The 24,527-nt window shown below is 36.7% G+C and overlaps 1 protein-coding gene across 1 annotated transcript; it reads right to left on the bottom strand.

Moving 5' to 3' along the window:
* Positions 1 to 251: 251 nt before the first annotated feature.
* ss18 (SS18 subunit of BAF chromatin remodeling complex) lies at positions 252 to 21,682 on the bottom strand. Its single transcript, XM_051883041.1, is given in 11 exon segments — positions 252 to 1,039; positions 1,842 to 1,972; positions 3,973 to 4,012; positions 4,014 to 4,096; positions 7,955 to 8,032; positions 8,712 to 8,876; positions 8,996 to 9,220; positions 9,927 to 10,053; positions 17,282 to 17,366; positions 18,207 to 18,283; positions 21,505 to 21,682. Coding segments are annotated over 11 exon segments (1,107 nt in total). The 5' UTR covers positions 21,574 to 21,682; the 3' UTR covers positions 252 to 1,012.
* Positions 21,683 to 24,527: the final 2,845 nt, after the last annotated feature.

Here is a 24,527-nt window from a genome sequence, read left to right on the forward strand (position 1 = left end):
CAACTGGAGAAGCACAAACATGCATACAGGCTAACTGAAACTTTAGAAGGGTAGATAAAGACTAATTAACAATTCTCTCCTTAAAAGGGGGTCTCAAAACACACTAAAATGAATAAAAATAGACCCTAAAAAGACAAATCGCTGCTTTGATACCAAGTTTGACAATTTCAATGAGACTCTTCAGTCCACTCTTAAATATATATATTTTTTAAATTGCACCTTAATTAAAACATGACTGAAATACAAACCACTACAGTACCAGATCGTTTAATCAAATTTCAGCAAGACATACATGTAATTTTAAATGGAACGTCCCACCTTCAAAAACAAAACAACAACAAAAAAATTCAATACAGTCAATAAGCACACGGGACGACACTTTGAGCTACTGTTCAACACCTGGACTCAATCTGAGCTCTATTTGATAAAGCATAAAATACATTTATACATCATAGCATAGTTTTGAACCTGAAATTTAAAACCATTTTCCACCTCTCCACTTGCCTTCATTCGCACCTCAGCATTATTGCTTCTCTGACATTTGCAGGAGAGGAGAAAAAAAAAAAAAAAACAACAACACACAATGAATTTTATTATAAAAACAAAACACGTTCCATAGCTTATGAACATTGCTGTGTGTGTTTATGTATTTTCACTGATTTTGCTGTAAATAAGGCAGCTGTTTCACTTAAGGCATTGCTGCTATGAAATTGCTTCTGTTAAACTCAGAATGCACAAACGAGTCGACAGGAAATTCTTAAAACGTGTACGTTTTCTCTTTTTTTGTCAAGTGAGTTTTATTCACAATTAGATCACCTGTGCCGAGAATCGAGCCAATCAATGTTCAGTTTGTTCAAATGCTTGTGGCCGAATGAAGAGTTCAGTCTACATTAGCGGGGAAGATTCATCTCTTCATGGGTGATGTATAGAGATCTTGAGAGCACAGTAGCCCTTCATCAGATCACACACAGCTCCAAATGGGAGACACTAGGGCAGGAAGTCAAATCCTCATCTACTGCTGGTAGTTGCCATACTGCCCCTGTGAAGGAAGACACAAGGTGACTGTAGGCCTTTGATACAACACAGCCAGTAAGACAGACTTAGCAATTGACATTGTATTACTGAAAGATAAGAGTCATGTGTCACACTTGGAAACATTAGTTCCTATTTTTTTTTTTTTTTCCTTTGAAGACAGAATTATTTTCGAATCAAAATAAACATTTAATCATCTCATTTAATGATTCCAAGACAGTGAGAAACAAATGTTTGAAAAGGAGTTATCATCGCTAATGCTGCCCCCGGCTAAAGATTTAATAATAGCGCACGTTTATTTAAATTAACATTAGAGCGAGCGGCCGTGTAAAGTTGCTACTACTTACATGTTTCAAATGATAAGCCATATTTGAGCTCGATGGATGATAGGCAAACGTTTGGATTTCCTGCCTGACATACTAATGCAATTTTGGTTGACTTAGCCTTTTCTCGTCGACTAACGTTTAGTCTCCTATTAGGGGGCAGCCCTAATCAATCATCGCAGATGAGTACAGCCACAATGATTCAAAAGAGGCACATGAAGAAATAATGACAAAATTAGTGAGCATGACATCAGCAGATTACAGTCATACTATAAGATACTGTAAACACCTCAAATTTTCATTTAAACAGGGAATTTATAAACAAATATATATATATATATATATATATATATATATATATATATATATATATATATATATATATATATATATATATATTAATGGATTAATTTTAAATTTAATATGAATGGATATTTTAAGAAAAATGCTGCGTTGTGTACATGTGCGTTGTGAGAGGTTTCTCACCTGGTCAAACGCATAGGGGCGCTGTGGCTGTCCCTGTGGTGGTCCGGGCTGTGGTGGTCTGTAGGCTGAATACTGCTGCCCTTGAGTCTGGGGGTAGTTTGGGTACTGACTTGGAGTGCCCTGAGATGGACCTGTTGGTATAAAAGGAAGTGTGTTCACTGATAGGAATAAATGAATGTTGAAGTTTATACTCTGTTTTCTTACTAGGAATGCAGACTGAATGTGGATTAAGCAAATAGCTGACCTTCACGCTTTGTTCAACTTGGTAACACTATTTCGATGGTCCACTTAAGACATTCTAACCATAAGTAAATTTACAACTACATGTCAACTACCAGTCATCAGAGTACAGTTGTCAATAGTACCAACTTCAGTACTGAAATTTTCAGAAAGTGTGACACTTTGAGCGCCATTGAGAGGATTCGTAAACACCACTGATTGGTCATTGTGTTGACGATTGGTACCCAAGTCGGTACTTTTGACAACTCTAAATCAGAGTATTAGTAGACTGTCTGCTTAATATCTGCTAACACTTTATTTTGAAGCTCCCAACATTTCACCTAACGTTAAGTAAATATGCAACTACATGTCAACTTTTTTTTACTAACCCAAATCCTAAACCTCTAATGAGAGTTAGTTGACAGATAGTTGCAAAGTTACTTATAGTTAGGTGAATGTCTGAAGTGGACCCAAGGATTTCCTTTTTTTTTTTTTTTCTCCCTTTCATTCACAGCACTCACAAGACAAGCAAAGTATGGTATGTTCTTCACTATTTGTACTATTTTTTGTGTTAATTTACTTTCCAATCATAGACTGTGTTTAGCACTAAAATGACCTGGACAGACTGCAGATTAACAAATATTTAAAACAAACAAAAACTATTACTGATAATACACAAATATTAGTTATGCTACTTATTTACTTTGTATGGAAAGCGATATATCGCTTGATATCTGATATATGATATCTCCTAACCCACTCCCTACCACTTTAACCAAACTCTCACAAACTCTCACACAAACCTGTGCATTTCATTAGATTTATATACATTTATGAGCCTTTCTAACTTGAGGATAAAAAAAAAAGCCACTTGTCATGATATTTCTAGGGGTGTAACGATACTCTCATGTCACAACTCTATACATATCACAATACTGAACTCACGATACGATATTATTGCGATACTCCAAGACATATGTTAAAAGGTTAACAAATTTTTTTACTGTTGATTAAAATCCTAAAGTTGTTATTACATTGGGGGTGGAAATTATTAGGCTTGGACTTGGTGCTAGTAACCCAATGCACAGGACAATGGTGACACCAGAATAAAAATATTCATGATTCTGAAGCTGAAAATACAGAATTATTTTAGACGAATATACTTGCACTCTGTCGCTGACCAGATATATTTAAAATAATGTAGGCCACTTTTTCCTGGTAACATTTGGCATTATCAGGACCCACAAATATTCCCCCACTGCATTATTATACATTATATTCAACATGTGACTAATGTAGTACTGACACTAAAACTCTGTAAACTTGAATTATTTCTCACACAGTAATTTTAATTTTGGGTGAACTACACACAATATATATTGTCACTATCCATGATACATATTGATGCATTTTTGTATAGCGATATATTGTGACATATTGTTACATGTTTCTGTCAGTGTTTAATTCAGCTATTAAAGTAATGTTGAAAAAACATCTGGTTTTTGTCATGCTGTTTGATTACATTTGGTTTTAGGTTTTATCACGTTTGATTTACGGCTTGCCGGTTAACAGTTCCACATAAGGATTTCGGTCAATTGGAATTTGCATCCCTAATTCTTACTCTGCCACTACACATACAAAAAAAGTACATAGTTACAACAAAATGTGAATTCAAAATGTGAAAACTCCACCAATTACAAGGAGACTTTATATTTGTCAGGTTTATCAACAACCAAATTTGTTCATCTTCAACTTAATTACACGTTTTGACCAGCCATGGGATTTTTTTTTTTTTTTCACAATAAAAATTTGAAGTCTTCAAGAAAGACTCAGCCTGTCTGCAAGCATTTAATCAATACAGACGTCTGATGTCACAGACATGAATGTGTCAATGTAATGATACATTTCATACCATAGGCCTGCTGTTGTCCAGGGTATCCCTGCTGTCCAGGTATACTGCTGCTGCGGTGGATAACCCTGCTGCTGTGGTGGACCCTGCTGATAGGCCTCTTGTTGCTGACCATACTGTGCGTTTCCTACAGAAAAAAAGACCATGCTATTAAAAACTTTATCAAGGCTATCCACTAGGGCTGCTCGATTATGGGAAAAATTATAATCACTATTACTTTTGGTCAATACTGAAATCACGATTATTTAATACGATTATTGGCGGTCAATATGATCAAAGTCTTATTTCACGACATGAGTAATTTTAAATAAATGAAATTTCACAATTATTGATATTTCCGCAAAAACTAATACTAGGTTAACTAATGTAAGAAAAAGTTCCTCAAAACAATTACATAGGACAAGTAAACAGTAAGCAATGCAATAAGAACAAACAAACAAAAAAAATACAACAGAATGAAAATACAAATTAAATAAGCAATGTTTTAAGTTTTTCAGAAAGATGTACTAACAGTAGTATTCCAATAAGTAATAACCTACAACAAAAACTTGAATAATCAAATGTAAAATAACACTGCATTGTCTTACTGTACACATTAAACATTAGGGGTTAAACGGATCGTAGTTGATCCGTGATCCGTAAGAACCAGGCCCCACGGTTCGGCACTCATGCGATTTGCAGATTAATTGCAAGTTTAAGCACCACAGAGTAAAAGTTTATAATTTGCACGTGTTTTGTCTCACCAGTTTACACATTCAATAGACTTTAAACCATTCCAGCACTAGACGAGGCAAAAGAGAATTTAATTTGGTACTCGTGCGCTGTTATCTGTGCGCACAGCCTCACACACCCGAAGCGTGCGTACAGAGAGAGGCGCGTTTCAGTTAGCAAGAACTCTGAATTGATTCCTCTTTCACATCTCCTTGCAGTTGGATGTACACATACACACACAAATGTGTCAAAATACCCATCTTGGCAAGTATTCTTGTAAACACAGTTGGTTATATCTTAAGTGAACAAACAGTTGAGGGAAAAAAAAAAAAAAACGAATGTGTATCATTATATTGGATGCGTGCATTAGGTCTTAGACAACAGCAGGTTTTTTTAGGCTGCTGTCACTTTATGTCATTGATGTTAATCAAACAAAACATTATTTAACATTTAATTATTACATTTCTGTACCTGAAATGAATACTACAGTTAGACATTACTTTATTTGTAACTTTGTTTTATTGTATTTATCTATGCTTGTAATTAGTGTATTTGTTCTTATTTTTATTGACTGTTCATTTGCCTTTAATAATATTTGAACTTTATTAGTTAAGCAAGTAGTCTTTGCTGCGGTATCGGAGTACTTAAAAGTGTGCTTCAAATGATAAATGGAAAGCAAAGTTACCCCCACACCCCCAAAATATATTTCTTCTTGTTGATCCGAAAAATGATCCGATCCGTGACTCAAAAACCATAATATGATCCGAAACGTGAGTTTGGTGTTCTGTTGAATCATTATTAAATATAGATTCATCCTTATTAAAGTTACTTAAATTATTCAGTCCAGATCAATGAGTGATTTTCCTGTCATTTGTTGTTTGATTATCATTAATGACAGAGTGCAACAGGTATATTAGGCTGCTGTCACTTTTTTTTAGGTTGCTATAACAAGAGCTAATGCACGAATCCAATTTACTGTTACACACACATTTTCTTTCTCAACTGTGTACGTATAACCCACTGTTTTTTTTATTTCAAAAAGGCATTTTGACATTTTTGTGTGCGTGCGTTTAGGTGCATATCCGAAGCCCATGTGCTTATCCGCATTCGGCTCCGACTCGGAGTGCGCACACAGAAAACCTTCTGAGAAGCAGTGGTGTTTTTTTTGTTTGTTTGTTTTGTTTTTTTTTAATCAAACACGTCCCGCAGTTTAGCAACAGTAGACTGCATTTTATAACACTCATTTATTTGGCTGATTTGGAGCCCCCATGAGTCAATGTATAGAAACACACCTAGATGACCAATACTAGCTTTGCTATTGCCTGATACATGATACGCTATACAATATGCTATTGTCTGTACAATATTGTGATCTGAGCACAGTGTTACATATCGTTAGCTAACGTGTACATATCTTATAAGCTAACACTGGTCTCCTGCCCTGTTCTCCACTGGTTCTCCTCACACTACAGCTCAATTTGTCTACTCGTGACCGTTGTTCTGTCTAATCCTGGCCTGTCCCTGCTCTCTTGGCCACATAGCAGGCTAATTGTATGGCTGTGGTCTGTCATACGAGTATGAATAAACATTTACAATTTCCTCAGCATCCGAACTGTCATTGCAATACATTGTTTTCCAATTGTTTAAATTGACTGCACTCCCTCCCGTTACGTCACTTCTGGTTTGGCATTTTTCAGATGCCGAAGTAAAATTTTCCTCACAAAAACGACTCCAGAAACCTCAGCAGCGTATTTATAAGTATGTTTTTAAAGAAAATCTAGTTCCTACATTATTTTTCTATACATTGACTCACAGGGGCTCTAAGCTGGGATATGCACTTTAAAGGGATATTTCACCCAAAGATGAAACTTCTCTCCTCATTTCCTCGCCCACATGCCGTCTCCCGTATATATGACTTTCTTTCTTCAGATAAACACAAACTGAGGATTTTTAAGAAAATCAATCTTTGCGAGTTCATATGATGCAAGTTAATGTTTTATTTTTTGGTGAACTACCCCTTTAATGTTGAAAGATCTTAGCTATCAGTTGTGTGGAGAAACCAGCAGCGACTACAGCAGTGGTGTTATGTGGATCTTCTCAGAGAAGTGCCACTTGAACTGAGGCACTACAACGATTTGTCATGCTACATCGAAGAGTGCCAAAACAATGTTTGTTTGATAAAATAGACAAAATTTGAAAGCTGAGAGTTTGTTTAATATCAAAAGCAACAAAGCACAAAGCTTATTGTAATTATTGGATGGCAGGCACATTAATCTTAAAGGATTAGTTCACTTTAAAATGAAAATTACCCCAAGCTTTACTCACGGATCCAAGCTTTATAATGGCAGTGAACGGGAAGCAACGAGTATGAAGCTGAAGAAAGTGCATCCATCCATCATAAACATACCCCACACGGCTTCGGGGTGTTAATAAAGGCCTTCTGAAGCGAAGCGATGCGTTTGCGTAAGAAAAATATCCATATTTAACAAGTTATAAAGTAAAATATCTAGCTTCCGGTATTCAACTTAGGAAGAAAGTGTAACGCCTCTCGTGGCTCAAAATGCTTTTGCTACGTCCTACTTATTCAACTTACGAAAAAAAGCAACATCAGTTACACTTTCTTCCTAAGTTGAATACGGTAGGTGGTCTGGTGGAAGCTAGATATTTTACTTTATAACTTGTTAAATATGGATGTTTTTCTTACACAAACGCATCGCTTCACTTCAGAAGGAATTTATTAACCCCTTGGAGCTATGTGGAGTATGTTTATGATGGATGGATGCACTTTGAGCTTCATACTCGTTGTTTCCCATTCACTGCCATTATAAAGTTTGGATGCGTCAGGAAATTTATTAATATAAATCCGATTTTGAAAGTGATATATTACAATTACCCCAAGTAAAGCTTGGGGTAATTTTCATTTTAAAGTGAACTAATCCTTTAAGTGAAGTTTTGTTCACGCATCAACAGATCAAAGATTGATCTTGGGATTTAAGTATTGATATTGGTTCATCAAAATGAAGACTGATTTAAATCAATTCATCAATCTTATCAACCAGCCCTAATACACACTATAGATTTTCATCATAACTAAACACATTAAGTAATTGAAAAAAAAAAAAATTATAAAAGTATTATAATAACAAGGACGATGGGCTTCAAGGAGTAAACAAACATAAACTGCACTCTCTACAGATCTGAATTAGGACGAACATTAAATTGTAAAGTTTAAAAAAAAAAAAAAAAAAGCAGCTTGCAAGTCAATGTATCCTACCCTCTGGTGCTCCCTGTGCTCCATGACTGTATTGCTCCGTGTAGTATTCCTCTTGACCAGCATATTGCTGAGGAGGTCCTAAAAATACACACACAGACACTGTTAAAGAGGACCTATTGTGCCCTTTTTTAAAGTCTGGATTTTGTTTTTGGGCTATACTAGAATAGGTTTTCTGATGCTTGAATGTTCAAAAAACAACTTATTTTTCTTATATTTGACTCTCTTCCCAGTCTGTCAGTAATGCTCTGTTTAGTTCCTGTCTCTATGAAGCCCCTCCTTCTGAAAAGCACAATGTGCTGATTGGTTGGCTGGACCAGTGTGCTGTGATTGGTCAAGTGCTTTGAGCGTGTTTGGGAAATGTCATGTCCTTTATCATAACCGCGAGTTTCAACATACTACTAACTCAACCAGGCCTTGCCCCTTTATTTTGCATAGGCCTTGGGTGGGAATTATTTAAATGAGAAATATTGTGATGTGCTCGTTCCCAAAAGAAAATTGAAGACTACAATTGAGGCGTTTCAGAGTTCAGAAACAGTGCGCACTGATATAGAGAATAACTCCCTTTGGAGTGACTTTGTGCTTTGTAACTTTGCAGACCTTTTTCATGCTCAAACAGTAATATTACACACTAAAGTTGTACATGTAAAAATTTATAAAAATAGGTCCTTTAAGACAACCCACGACGATGAGTAATGATGCCTTCACATGATACTTAATCAAGTGCATCAATATTTTACCAAAAGAGAGTTCGGCGTACCTTGATGTGGCGGCCTGTAGGGGGGCATGGGCCTCTGCCCCATCACGTGATTGCCTTGACCCATCATGCCCATGGGGGTCTGCTGCCCCTGGTAATGCTGCCCACCTCCACCAGAAGGGGGCATGTTGTACTGTTGGGAAGGAGCCTGCTGGTGCATTATAGGCCCTACAGCAAAACGTAAGCCAAAACACTCAAAGTGAATTTTTTTTTAATAATGTGATTTTTTTAATAATAATGTCGATCATTTTTTTTGACAAAAGACAGTGAGAAGAGAGCAGACTTACCCTGACTAGGCTGCATGTTCATGTTGGGCCGAGGGCCGTAATTGCCCATAGGCTGCCCCTGGCTCATATTCATTTGCCCCTGTGACTGCAAGCCCTGTGAGGAGGGCACAGCATGGTTATACGCCCCCATGGAGCCATGGCTGCTAGCCGGCATGTTCATGGAGCCACTGGGTATGCTGGGTGTCTGGTTGGGCCCAGGGCCCTGTATGGGCATGTGGTTTGGACCTGCAGAAGCAGACAGAGTTTAATAACATTTAATGTGAAAAGAATCCAAAAATCATATGAAGAACATTACTTAAAGCCACTAATGAGAAGATATATACACATTAGATGCTTCAAAAAAACCTTTGTTTTAAGATGTTTATTTATATATTTTGCTTTAGTGTGCCAGTAAGAACTATCAATTTTAGATTTTCAAACATTCTGATCTCACCATCACAAAGTCTGGGGTTACATAGAGAGACGGAAGCAACAAAGACACCCTAAATCCATAGGAGATGTGTGACACTTCCTCACAGTTGACTGGAACAACCTACCTGCAAACTATTTGCAATTTGCAAAATTTGCAAATGGTAGTCATACCAAATATTGATTTAACCTTTTAACTGTCGCCCAAAATCTATGTTTTACAAAATAATATGGACTCTAAAATTGCTAGAAAATCTAAACCGTATGTATAATCTGGTTGAGCACGCTAAAAGGCTTTAATTTTGAAAATAAAACTTAATTGATAAATAAAAAAACAATAAATAAATAAATGCTTTTTTTAAATATACAAACTTATGTAAAATAGTATTTTTCAAAACTGTCTAAAACTTTTCACAGTACTGTAGTTTGCAGGTAGTTTGTCCCAAGCAACTCTCAAATGTGTTGCCACAGTTCTGGGAGTTTGACAGCGAGTACACTGGAGAGGTTTGGTGTCTGAATTTACCTGGTATCTGTCCATTCATCTGGCTCTGCATGTGTGGGGCGGGCGGTCCCTCTGGGGGCATACTGTGACCATGTGGGAGCTGAGGAGCCGCACCACTTTGATTCATGGGCATGTTCTGAGTGGGAGGCTATAGAGAAAAAAGAAAGACATTTACTCAACCACTGATGTCCACTCTGGAGCACACATACTCCATGAGCTCACATACTTTTGCACCTGTGTGCCTGTGTCAAATATGTCCCTGTTCTGCACACTTTCAGCCCTGAAGTAGAGCAGTCTACCAAATTTTGTCAGAACTGGCCACAAGGTGCCACTTCAATTAATGAATTATACCCAGTTTGACTGATGTCAGACATTTTGGTGTGTATCATCTACAAACCCTCATGAGAATTTTGATTCTTTAAGTAATTTATATAAGTCAGATATAATGCAGATATAAGGCCAATACATTTTTGGGGCATGGCCCATAATGGCAATTAGACCTTAGTCATGCCATACTGTTTTTTTATGCAGACAAGGCTGTGAGGGATAGACTTACTGCCTGTACAATGGCACACATTGTATAATAGTATAAACCACATGTAGTTTTCAAAATGAAACAGCATTGAAAGTTAATTTTATGTCTACTGAAATTCTTTTTGAAAGATGTTTCATCAGCTGAAGAATCAGTATGTTGTTAAACAACAGCACAATCTATTAAACAAACAGTACTTCTATCCCTCACAGTGGCACTACCCTAAGGTCTAATGTTTGTATATTTTGAGCACAATATGAAAACGTAAAATTTGTTACGATGGGAAAAAGAGATATGATTATTACCCCCAATTTGATCACTTTGATATGCAAGGCGGTACTATAATTTTCTTTTCCATCTAGAATATGTCTCCATCATAGGGCTGGACGATTAATCGAAAAGTAATTGAAACCGAAATTCAGAACCTCTAACCAAAGAATTGCATGAACTGATCTGACAAATTGTATATCTTGAATGCAATGCAAGTCGATTTCAATAAAAGCGTCAAGCAAATGCTTTTTTTTTTTTTTTTTATAAATATTTATCAAAAAATATATTTATACTAGGGATGTGGATTTAACGTGTTAATTAGATTTCAATTAATTATGGTAAAAAATAACATGTTAAAATTAACACATTTAACACATTTGCCCTGCCCCAGACCTACATAGGTCATCTGAAATTTCATACAGTTGATTGATGATGAATATGAAGCAGGGCAACAACTCACTGTGCGACGGAGCCCATAGAATGCAGTTAGAATGTCCCTAAAATTCAAGATAGAGGGGCAAAAATGCACAGTTTGAGTTTTTTGTCTCATATTTACATCATATGATAGGCTATAGTGAAGCTATATCACACGTGTAATGAGCACAACATCACACAAGTGCTATTTTTGTCCCGAATTGCACAAGTGCAAATGTGATACTGATTTTATACAACAGTTCAATAAATAAGTTAATATTGTGTTATTTTAGACACAAGATTGTCTGTTTTTGCTCAATTTTGCCAACAAAAATATAGACAAAGCAGAACTGTACGTCTCTGAGCAGCAAAAAGAGTTTCATTTCTAAATTAATGAATCGAGTGTACCAATCAGTCCTTCCAGGATTTCACGGGACTTTTTTCTGATTTTTGTGGCCTAAAATGACTGAATTTGCGGCAGCTTTTCTCAAAGTTTGCAGCAATATTTACAGCATTTTTTGTTGTTTTGCAGTGAAAATATACAACAGACAACATTCTTTTAACATCATTATTACTTTTCTGACCTCAAGAACCATTGCAGGGCTCCGGACTAACATTTGAGGGCAGTAGCACTGGTGCAATTAAAGGGTTAGTTCACCCAAAAATGAAAATTCTGTCATTAATTACTCACCCTCATGTCGCTCCACACCCGTAAGACCTTCGTTCATCTTCGGAACACAAATTAAGATATTTTGATAAAATCCAATGGCTCAGTGAGGCCTGCATTGCCAGCAAGTTAATCTACACTTTCAAACACCCAGAAAGGTACTAAAGACATATTTGAAACAGTTCATGTGACTGCAGTGGTTCAACCTTAATGCTATGAAGCGACGAGAATACTTTTTGTGCGTCAAAAAAAACAAAACGATGTTTTTCAATCTGTAATCTGTAAAATGAAGCTTCGAAGCTTTACAAATCTTTTGTTTTGAATCAGTTGTTCGGAGCATGTATCAAACTGCCAAAGTCACGTGATTTCAGTAAACGAAAGAATAATAGTAGTTAATAGTCTCTTATTAGCCTGTTTAGTTGATCCAATAAGAGACTATTAACTACTACTATTCTTTTTAATTATAGGCCTACTAATGTCTAATTAAAACATCTACAAATGTATAAAACTGATCAGAGATCGGGTAAAACCTCTAGACTTAAATCATGGGTTCACAGAGATCACTGTCACCCCCAGTGGTGAACATTTGAAATTTTTAAAACGTTTCGAAACTCTTATTAAGTAACGAAGCTCGGGGTGGGCGCTATACTGGTATGAAAGTGACTACCGGTATTATGTTGTGCCATGATATAGATTTTGCTATACCGTGGATACCATTAAATATTCATGAATTCTAATTTTGCATTTATATTGTTTTGTTTAATTTTGTACTCTTTACAACTTTTAAAACTACTAATGTCGATATGATTCAACGCTGAATGTTTAACTTTGTCCGCTACCGTGTCCAGCGCCTTACTACGCAGGCATTAGTAATCAAACACAGACAGCATTTTAACAGTCCAAAAACACAACAGCAACAAATAAGCGTGTATATATAGACAGTAGGGGTTGGAGAAAAAAATCGTTGCAGAGATGCAACGATTCTGAGCTTAGTTTTTAACCGCAGATGCGCGATGGTGCTGCGTGTGCTTGGTGCGTGTCCACTGGCACAGAGCAGAGCGAGCGTTTTCAATTAATTCCTACTGAAGTTGAACATGAAGCACGGAAAGTTTGGAAAAGCTGAAGCACATTATATTCGCGGGATTCATTGCACAGGGTATGAGAGAGCTGTGAGAAACGCGTGTTTTGCTTGATGTTACGTTTGCAGTTTGTTGTCTCGCCCGCTGGTAGGCCTGTTTTCCTTACTAATGCTCTACGAAGGCATCATTTATGTTGTTTGGAAAGCCGTGGACTTATATATTAAAAATATTAAATTCACTGACAGAAGGCTGACTGCTTTCGATTTCAAATTCTCACTGCTTTCGATTTCAAATTCTCACTGCTTTCGATTTCAAATTCTCACTGCTTTCGATTTCAAATTCTCACGTGCGCTTTGTGAGGAGTGCTGACGCGTGCGGCTGTGTGCGACTAGTGCTTAAATGTACTTCTTCTCAAAATGCCTTTATGACGTGAAATTAATATAAACAGTCAGTTATGTCTTAAAGTATTAAACAGACAGGAAAGAAACTTCTTATGTTTCAAAAGAGATCTGTGCATTAGTCTGGATGCAGCTTATTAGATCTCCCGCTACAGTATGTCATCAGTATAATCAAACAAACATAAATCTAAGAGAGTTAGAGAAAAAAAAAAAAAAAAAATCACTCACAGCTCTTGAATGGAAATGCACCTCGGATCGTGACGTGCCTAAAGATTCCATTTCCCACCCCTAAGATACATAAGGTCTACTAAAATGTGATTCCAATTTTTTTTTTTTCCTCATATTGCGATATAATATCAATATTGTCTGGACAGTGGAAAATATTGTGATATGAATTTTAGCTCATATCGGTCACCCCTAAACGAAGCCTCGTTTAATGAAATCACATGACTTTGGCAGTTTGATACACGCTCCGAACCACTGATCCGAAACAAAAGATTCGTAAAGCTTCAAAGCTTCATGAAGCAGTTTTTTTTAAATCGCCCATCACTAGATATTGTTGAATAAAGTCATTATTTTGTTTTTTTGGCATACAAAAAGTATTCTCGTCGCTTCATAACATTAAGGTTGAACCACTGCAGTCACATGAACTGTTTTAAACATGTCTTTAGTACCTTTCTGGGCATCTGAAAGTGTTAATTATTTTGCTGGCAATGGAGGCCTCACTGAGCCATCGGATTTTATCAAAAATATCTTAATTTGTTTTCCGAAGATGAATAAAGGTTTTACGGGTATGGAACAACATGAGGGTGAGTAATTAATAACAGAATTTTAATTTTTGGGTGAACTAACCCTTTAAGTTCTAAGGTGAAGTTCTAAAGATCTAAGATATATACCAGGGTGTGGAAATGGCTAAATAGCCAATAAGTGCTCGTCTGCAGCATCTACTACAGTGGTAATTTATTGTCTTTTTTATTTCTAAATAAGTGTTTGCTTTCCTACATCATGAAACTTTTAGTTTTACAAATGGGGACAACCTATGAAGGATGAACAAATAATGTTTTGGACATCACATTAAAAATAACATTTAAACTGGGCAATATTTAAAGCTTTGAAGTGCTGGGAAATGTTGTGTAAAGCACTCATTAGAACATTAGACCATTTCTGCCACAAGTTATTTCTGTTAGTGTTAGTGGCTCAATGTTTCTCATGGTTTCCGGATTACACAGCGCTGAGAAGAAAACATGTGAATTCACCGCAGAATTAATAACATCACTGTGAAATCTTGTGAGAAGCATTTAGGTTAGATTCGTCGCAGAATTCTCTGTTAAACAGGTATCAGATCAAACAGTTTCCACGTTGGCACTGTTTGATCTGATATATGTGGTTTAACAGAGAATTTTGTGATGAATGTGAGTGCTTCTCACAAGATTTCACGTTTTTAATTCTGTAGTGAATTCAAGCACTTTCTTCACAGCGCTGTGTAGAAATGGTGTCGTGTGACCGAGATCGGCCCACTGCTCTGAACTCCTGTCGCGTTGTCTATTATTGGTCCGAGTTGCACAGCTCAAATGAGTTGACTAAATGCATGTTGCGATGATAAAACTTTAAAGGTATACTTCACCCAAAAATTAAACTTCAGTCATCATTTACTCACATCATGCAATGTACTCACATTCATGTAAATTTTTAATCGTTTGATAGCCCTAATTTATAAACAAATTTGAATTCAGAGTTGTCACGTCACTGCAAAATAGTAGTATGTGTAAGTAGTAACAAGAGCTACATCCCAGTAACCATGAGTTTGGAGTCGAAAAATCTTTTACAAATGCTTGTTTCTCTTTGAGTAGTTTTGTATGTTTGTTTTATACAGTGTTCAGAAATGTCTAAATTGAATGCATTTTATGAATTCTGGACTGATATTTTTGTATGTTCAATTATGATCTAAAAATCATATCCATTTCAAAATATGATCCAAAAGCCTATAAAAGGATGTTGCCATATAATAGCAATTTCCATTGAGACAACCTACACCAACATGCCCACTATCTTTTTTCCCAGTCAAACAAACCTTAAAATCAATTCAAACCTGTGCTATGTGACATCATACAGCACATATCAAGTATGTATGACACAAAAAAATAATTAGGTCTTTTACCATTTTAATATACCAAAACAGGGCTCCAGACTGCAATTGAATGGTCACACTTTGCAACCTTTTTTCCTGCTGGTGCGAGTAAATTTTGTTAGAGGTCGCACTGGTGCCACCACCACATTGGCCAACTGATAAGAGCTGCCATTTCTGGTGAATATGAGAAACATCAAAAAAAAAACAACGAAAGTGGAACGAAACCGCACTGCTCGTTTGAGCTGTGCAGCATGGACTGTTTATCAGCTCGGACCAATAATAGGCAGCGCAGCTTGAGTTCAGAACTGGTTTACTCGAAGGCCGATCTTTGATCACACCATTTTTACACAGCAAGAAAGTATTTGAATTCGCCAGAGTATTAACATCGCTGTGAAATCTAGTGAGAAACATTTAAATCCTCTGTTATAAACTACTTTTTCCAGGCAGCACAAACAAAAATAACGACGTTATTCATGAATATTTTCTCTTCCGTGTCATTCTCCTATGTTTTTTACATCCAGTGTTTCCAGGTTCTACGTCAGAACCCCGGCTTAGTATTGGCAGACACTGCTCATGTGAGCAGCATGACGCATGCGTGTGACGCTGACGGAAGAGCCGACCAATAATGACTAAGTGTTCTGACGTAGATCCTGGAAGCGTTGGACGTAAAATAGCGTATGGGAATGACACAGAAGAGAAGATATTGTTGAATAAAGTATTTATTTTTGTTTTGTTTTTGCATACAAATAGTATTCTTGTCGCTTCATAACATGAAGGTTGAACCACTGCAGTCACGTTGACTATTTTAACGATATCATTAGTAGGTGTGGGAATCGCAGGGTACCTCATGATATGATACGATCACGATACATGGCTCACGATAACGATAATATCACGATACAGCGATTCTTCGATAATCAATATATTGCTAGACAATCCTATAATCATACATCACGATATCTGTCTAACTATGATAAACAAAATGCCAGTGAAAAGGTTAAGTGCAGGTTCTCTCTCTTTATTATTAAAGTCCAAACAGTTAGAAAACAGCACAAAGTTTTTCAGTCTGTAAACATTTTAAGTAAATTAAACATTTTATGCTCATACTTTTTAAAAGCTTAAACTTTTCTTTGCGTGTAAACTGACACATTTAGCCTAAGTTAACTGCCTATCAACTTGTTTTATATAGACCTGGCACGTAAAAAAAAAATACCAACCTCTATTATTTAAACCTGGGAACATCTCAGTGTTTACCAGCTTCCTTAAAGTAATCCTGGGAATAGTGTTGTGAAGATGAACGAAGATGAATTAACCAGAACAATTTGTCCCAGGAACTTTTTTCCCCCAGACCTGTTTCTGTCTGCATTTCCATCGCGGTCTAAAGTACCGTGAAGATTAGGCAAATTAGTCCGGTAACGTACGACTGCATGCGACTTTCCAGTTACCACTGGGTTTTGTCCTCCGCATATAAGCTTAACAAACCCTGAACCTCGTCGTCGGTCCATTGGTCGTATTTTTTAAACTCCACTGCTGATTCGAATAGCAACCAACTGCACAGATCGCAACAGACTTTTAAAAATGGTGGCTGAAATAAAATGCTGCATGGAGTCAACCAGTCAGCATGTTCGGCGCTCAAGTCCCATCCCCAAAAGTTCCCTGAACTTTGAAAAAGTACTAACTCGCGAGCAAGGAATTTCTGAGGGGGGAATTTTTACCCGGAACTTCATTTAGACCCTGGTCCCTGTGGTCGAAACACACCGAGTACCACCCCAAAGTCACTAGTTCCTGGGAAAAGTTCCTGCGGTGGAAACGCGGCTTTAGTCTGGAGCCCTGCATAGCTAAAGCCATTCAACCCATATGAGATAGGAAACTAAGAATAAATACTCACCGCAGGAAGCAGAGACTGCATGTTTTGATTAGAGTCTGCTATTGTGGCCAGATACACTAGATTTCTATGTAGCATCTGTTGGTAGCTGCCAGAGAGAAATAAGAAAAGCACTTTGATCACTGACTGAATTAGGAAAAGAATTAAGCAGCATCCTAGATTATTTGTACATGCAAACGTTAACACTACTGTACCTAATATAGTGTCCTAACCAGACACAATGTGATAAGATTCCAGAGACAAGTAATTGGTCCGTCCACACCAGATGCGACGCGAGACGCCACAAAATCAATCATAAATCACAGCCAATCAAAAGAGCGTGTGGGTGGAGTCTCTCTGCAAGCACATGGCACTCGCACCGAAATTGATAAGTAGCAAGTACATATTCAAATCCATAAATATTACACCATTTTAACATTATAAAAAATACATACTGAGTGACTGAACCAGTCTTGGTCATAGAATACACTTGTTGGTTCACACTGAGTTCACAGTTTGAACGTTCTTGTTTCCTTTCACTCATTTTTAAGATGTGAATATGCTTCATCACTTTTAGTACGGCTATAAAGGTCACGCAAAATGATATTCAAACTCACATTAGACACTTTCAATATTCAAAATAAAGCACAACAGAATTTGAGATAATCATTGTCATATTTTGAATGATACTGATCCAGCTGAGACGTCGAAGAAATAGAAACTGTTTCTAAAACAGAATCGTAGCGTATTGCCGTTGCGGCTAGTTAGTACAAAAACTGTGATTAACATGGAAAAGATACCTTTTATCACGTGTAGCAGCATCGTGTCTGGTTAGGACATGGTGTAAGACTTACCAGAAACTCATACAAAAAATAAATAAATAAATAATAATAATAAAATAATACACACTCACAAAGTGCATGTGAATCCTTGATGTAACAGAACTTACTGTGAACATTCGGCTGTTTTTCCTTTACTCTGGAAGTCCATGATGCACTGAATCAATTGATTGTTTTCATCCAGTAACTGCATGAGAAATGTCAAATAAGAAACATAAGAAATATTAAATAAACATTTTTGATGATACGAAATGATAGAAAAAGAACAAAATAAATAATAAAAATGAGTAAAAGCCTAATAATGCTTTTGATTTCATTAATTAAAAGCTCAGCTGATCAAATTAAATCAGACCTGAGTAATAGAAAACTGGTAAAAGGAGGACAGCACATCAAAAGCAAAACCAAGGAGTTCTACCTGGGGAAAGTAATCCGTTTGCATTAGTGCACTGTTACATGAGTTAAACATTCTGACTAGCATGTATCTTAGTTCAAGTTCACTTGCACATTTGCATCATTTTGTGCAGATATAAGTTGTAATATTATGTTTATATTGTATAATATGATTAATCTTCTATGGGATGCATTTGTTTGAGTTAATAACCCGTTAACAAAGCGCTTCAGTTTTCCGTCATTGACTCTTCAGCGCACAGGAGCTCAAACAGCGATGCTGTTATTGGAAACAGTAATATTAATTTAGATGTTTCTTTTTCAAAAACATTGATGCATTATTAATAACTAGCACTTTTAACTAACCTGGAAGCGCTGAACGTAAACAGCGTAGAAGAATGACACAGAAGAAAAGAAATTGTTGAATAAAGTCGTTATTTTTGTTTTTGCACAAAAAGTATTCTCGTCACTTCGTAAAATTAAGGTTAAATCACTGCTGTCACGTGGACTATTTTGTCTTTAGTACCTTTCTGGACCTTGAAAGTTGTAGTTAAAGGGTTAGATCACCCAAAAATATAATTTATTCGTCACCCTCATGTCGTTCAACAATATCTTAATTTGTGTTCCAAAGATGATGAAATCTGATGGCTCAATGAGGCCTTTATTGAGAGCAAAGCCATTCAAACTCTCAAGGTCCATAAAGGTACTAAAAACATATTTGAAACAGTTCATGTGAGTTCAGTGGTTCTATCTTAATATTATAAAGCGACAAGAATACTTTTTGTGCGCCAAAAAAAAATAAAGTCTTTTCAACAATATCTATCTGGGCCAATTTCAAAACACTGCTTCAGAGCTTTACGAATTGAATCAGTGAATCGGAGCGCCAAAGTCACGTGATTTCAGCAGTTTAGCCGTTTCATAGGAGATCCGAATCACTAATTCGAAACAAAAGATTCATAAATCTCAGAAGCTTCATGAAGCAGTGCTTTAAAAAATTTTTTTTGTTTTTTTTTGCCGCACAAAAAGTATTCTTGTCACTCAATAATATTAAGATAGAACCACTGAACTCAAATGAACTGTTTCAAATATGTTTTTAGTACCTTTATGGACCTTGAGAGTTTGAATGGCTTTGCTCTCAATAGAGGCCTCACTGAGCCATCGGATTTCATTAACAATATCTTAATTTGTGTTCCGAAGATGAACGAAGGTCTTACGGGTGTAGAACGACATGAGGGTGAGAAACTAATGACAGAATTTTCATTTTTTGGGTGAACTAACCCTTTAACATGCATTTGGGAATGCAACAGGTAACTGTTGCAGTTTATTTTCACATTCATATAATTTCCAACATTTCTATTGACAGATGATTAAAGCATTTCACTAGACATGTAAAATAACTGTTTTCACAGAAACTGCATTTTTCTGCCTAAATAAAAGTCCAAAGGGTTTAACACTCCAAGTGAAGAAATGAAGACAAAAGTAATTTCACAGCCCAACATGATGCAGCCTACTGATCATGGTTTATAATAATTTGTGCAATAAATTCTGCATTTATAATGTGGAAAAATCCTGCAAATGATAATTTGCTATAACATAGCTGAGTATTAATAAATCAATGGACACAGAACAAATCAAGCAGTCATTTTTTTGGTCAGTCACTGCAAATGTGCTACACGAGCCGCTGGATGACAAATTAATTTGCTGCCTAAAAATACTTCTGTGGTTCGACAAAAATAATCCTAAACATTAATTAAACCTGTTACACTGAGTGAGCAGCATCTGAGACAGGAGGAGGAAAAACTGCTAATGTGTGCAATTCTTTTTCTCAATTCTGCTCACCGGCAGGATGAAGACAACTCACAACCTCATTTTCTCAAGCAAAATTCCATGCCGTTTAGATAAAACTGACTAAAATGAATGAATATGACAAAATATTGACAATTTACATCAACTGACAAAAAATGACAAACAAAACGTTAATGCATGCTTGTGTATTTATTGCATACTGATCACCAGCTGAACTCAACTGAAAACTGAACTTATTTTTTCTGAAAAGGGAGACAAAATGTGCAGTGCTGTAAATGTGAACCTCCAGGATTGAAAACCACTGATTTAGAGAGAGCAGCCAATAGAAGGCCACATCTAGAAGCAATGAAAAGCTTGGTTGGCTACATTTTCTGTATGATTGTGTGCTTCACTTTTACTTGTAACGTCTTTGCCACAAGTAATTCTGTTTTTAGGATATAAAATCGTACAGCAGTTCTGTTATGGGAGAAAAAAAAAAAAAAGAAGTGTAATAAAACCTAAATAATAATAAATAACAACAACACTCTAGGGAAAACATATCAACTTATATCAGACGTGAGTAATAGAAACCCGAACAAAAAAGCTACAACTGACCAAATCAGACCCAAGTAAGGTAAAACTGAAGCATAAAGATCGACAAAACAGACATGATAAATAAAAACCGCAAAACATACATCAACAAGAAAAATGTTTCACTGATCAAATCAGACATGAATACCGAAAAGCCGAAGAATTAAGGTGGACTGGTCAAAACAGACATGCATAATCGAAAAGTCGGCTATTAGCATACGTGCTTGTAACGATATGTGATTGATAACAAAATCATGCGTACAATTATTAGTAATAATACGTAGATGGCACAGTTTTTCCTGATCGAACGTGTACGCTACACTGCTATGCTTCTACACAAAAACCCTCTATTGTGATTCATCAGAGTGTCGAGCGTGTAGCGGCTAACAAAGACACAACAGAGCTGAGCAGACTGCAACAGCTTCAAAACGCTGGACAAGGAGTCAAAAATATCTCGGCGTCATGCTCATTTTAGTCTTGTAGGACCTGTTAAATACTATGACAAAAATGTCTCTATAATGTTTTGTTTATGATGTTATAAGAGCGTTGGCGGGAGAGATGTCACAGCTAACTAGCCGAGCCCACTACTGCAAACGCAATTCCGCTCTGTTTCATTCTGCTTAATGAATGATTAAATGAAATTACCTTTTGTATTCCGGCAGGCGTTATATCGCCCTTGGCGCGCTGCCGGTGCTGTGCGAAAGCCACAGACATGTTAGTATATCGTTAGTTAAAATTATCGCTACAGTCAATACAAACACACAGACCGCGAAGAAACGCGCTGAGCTGCGAAATCAGAATGATCCATTGCTCACTGGACAGATGGGGAGCGTCAAGCCTCTCATCACATTTAAAACAAAAAACAACAAGACTTTTTCCGAATCCAGACGTTTGAAAAAATATGTATGTGTTTACATTATTCAGCACTTGGTATGTAAAGTACAACATCCTGATTAACACAAAAATGTAGGTTGTAGAGTAGCGGCGTTACACCTTTTTTCAGAAATAATGGTTTGTTCCTGAGGGTCACAGAAGGGGAATTCCAAATAGCATTTGTACACTCTTGACTATGGGCGCGTTTCTTTGGTTGATTCAAGTTAAAATGCAATGTAAAACAGTCATTTGTAAAGTGCAATATACTCATTGAATTTACATTTCCCATATGAGTATGTGCAACATTTGGAGCAAGATGAAAATGATAATTTACTTATGTGATTTGCCATTTTCCTACACCAATATTTATTTACATTTAATTTAAATTTAACTAAAAGATATTATAAATAGAAAATAAAAGCATTTCAAATATAGTCTGTTTTTTTTTATTTTTTTAATTTTTTTAATTTATTCATTTTATTTTGTTTTTTGGTGCAGTAAAAGCAGCAGAATTGTTATTTAAATGCAATTTTCAATTTCCAATTAAGAAAAAACGCATTTTGTCTTGTTTTATGTATTTTATTTGCATGATTTGTGTTTTTCAGGGGTTTTGCTTCCCTCTTGAAAGCTAAACTGGCTGGGAGATGGAGGAAGAAAAATTAAAAATGACTAAATATAATAATCGTCTCATCAACATTCGGAAAGGTCACCAGCAGAGGGAGCAGTGACGAGGGAAACGTGGGATAAGCGATGTGGCCATTCAGATCATGACAAATGCTCAGAATTTTACAGTAGCTCATAAACAGAGCTGTCAGGTTTGATTCAGAAAGAGATTCTGCATACTATTAGTAAGCTAGAAACAATCACAACCAGGTAACTCTGATGTAACACTCAAATTTTTGAAATATGTAACAAATAAAATGTCTTTCTTATTCTTAAAGCTGAAGTATGTAAAAATTTTTGGTTAAAAAAATAACAAAAATTAGTTATTGAGCAAGTACATAACACATCAATGTTCAAAACTGTCTCTTACCCTGATTCACAACGGTAAGCTTAAAAATGATTTATAATTTTGAGCTGTCGGGTCAGATTTTGCGAGAAATGTCAGTTTGAGGTAATTCGACTTTGCATGGTTACATCACATCCATAAATGGAAAGAAGAGGACCCGGCTATATGGGGTGTGCTAAGGATGCATTTGCTTAGAACTTAAACTTGTCATCTAGATGCAGGGTTGCCAGGTTTTCACAACAAAACCCGCCCAATTGCTATTCAAAACTAGCCCAATCGCGTTTCAGGGGCGTCCCACAGTAAAAATCGCGTTCCGGGTGGTAAAATCAGCGTTTTTGGCGGGGTTCCCCTGGTGAAATTCGCATTCCAGGGGCTAAATATCATGTTATTTGGGGTCCCTTCAACTCGCGGACATGAAAAGCAACATGCGACAACAGTGTAAAAGTAGCCCAATTCTGCGGGAAAACCACGGACTTGGCAACACTGTCTAGATGGCTGCTTTTAATCTAGAAAGGTCTAAACTGCAATCATCGTTAACATCTGGGGAGTCGCCCGTTGTCAAAACCAAGGCTGTGTCCGAAATCGCCCCCTACACCCTTAAATAGGGCACTATTTGAGGGAACAGCCATTTGTAGTGGTTTCCGAAACCATAGTGGACGATGTTGAGTGCACTCATTCAATCCCACAATGCACCGCAATAACGAGTGTACAACCGATGCACGCTCAACGGCTAGAGAATATAATGCACTGTGAGAGTCGCGTGCTGAATGAATTCCCGCGTCTCGCCAGGAGATGGCGCCCGCAGCTGAATCAATCATCCATTCATTTTCCAAACCGCACTGGTCCAGCATTATCATACAGTTATAAATTCCTTTTTAATTGATCATTAAATCATTTAAAAGGTTTGAACATGCTAGTTCAACATAAATATTCATTACTACTGGAGCTGCCAGTTTGTTACATTTCAAAAGATTATTAAACAGCACAAACTATGCGAAATCGGCAGCCCTTCCGGTGCACTCAGTGTCCGAATTTACTCACTCGTTTCATTCACTCCTTCGAGTGGACTATATTAGTGGACTAATGTAGGGAATAGTGAATGAGGGTATAGGGGGCGATTTCGAACACATTTCGCTTTTTTCTGCATTTCAGTGGCTCAATGTGTAGCTAGATAATTTGCAATGTGTGATCCGATCTCACTGAGTAATCATTAGATATCAGGAACGTGATTTAGTTTTCATTTGGTCAGAACAAAAGCAGATATCTTACTTGGTTAGATGACTTTTTTCCAGATATATACCTAGAAGGACATATTTCTTAGTGTCATGCTGATGTACAATGACAGATCCCCACTGATGTGGTGATCACAGATTAATCTGCCCAGAGGAGCACAACCCACGTTAAAAAAAAAAAAAAAAAAAAGTAACTTAGAAATTAACTTGCATTTTTATGTTTCAAACATAGATGGTGCTAGAGATGCAACATTTCTGTTTACTGCAGCTTTAAACTAATAAAGAGCCAAATGACCAGTTTATAAACTTGACAGATGTCTTTGATATGCATTGATAGGAGTGAACTGGGTGTAGGCACTGACTCATACATTGGCGGAAGTTCAAAGGGTCAAAATACTTATGAGCTGTGTTCCCACATCTCTACTTTTCCACGGTACAGAGCGCATGAATAACATACCATCTTATCATTATGATACGCCATGCTTGACTCCCTGCACAAAACCTCTTGAAACCTGAATCCCACACATTGTCTAGGACTTATCTGCCTTGATCAA

The sequence above is a fragment of the Ctenopharyngodon idella genome, chromosome 2 (assembly GCF_019924925.1).
Source record: "Ctenopharyngodon idella isolate HZGC_01 chromosome 2, HZGC01, whole genome shotgun sequence".
Lineage (NCBI taxonomy): Eukaryota > Metazoa > Chordata > Actinopteri > Cypriniformes > Xenocyprididae > Ctenopharyngodon > Ctenopharyngodon idella.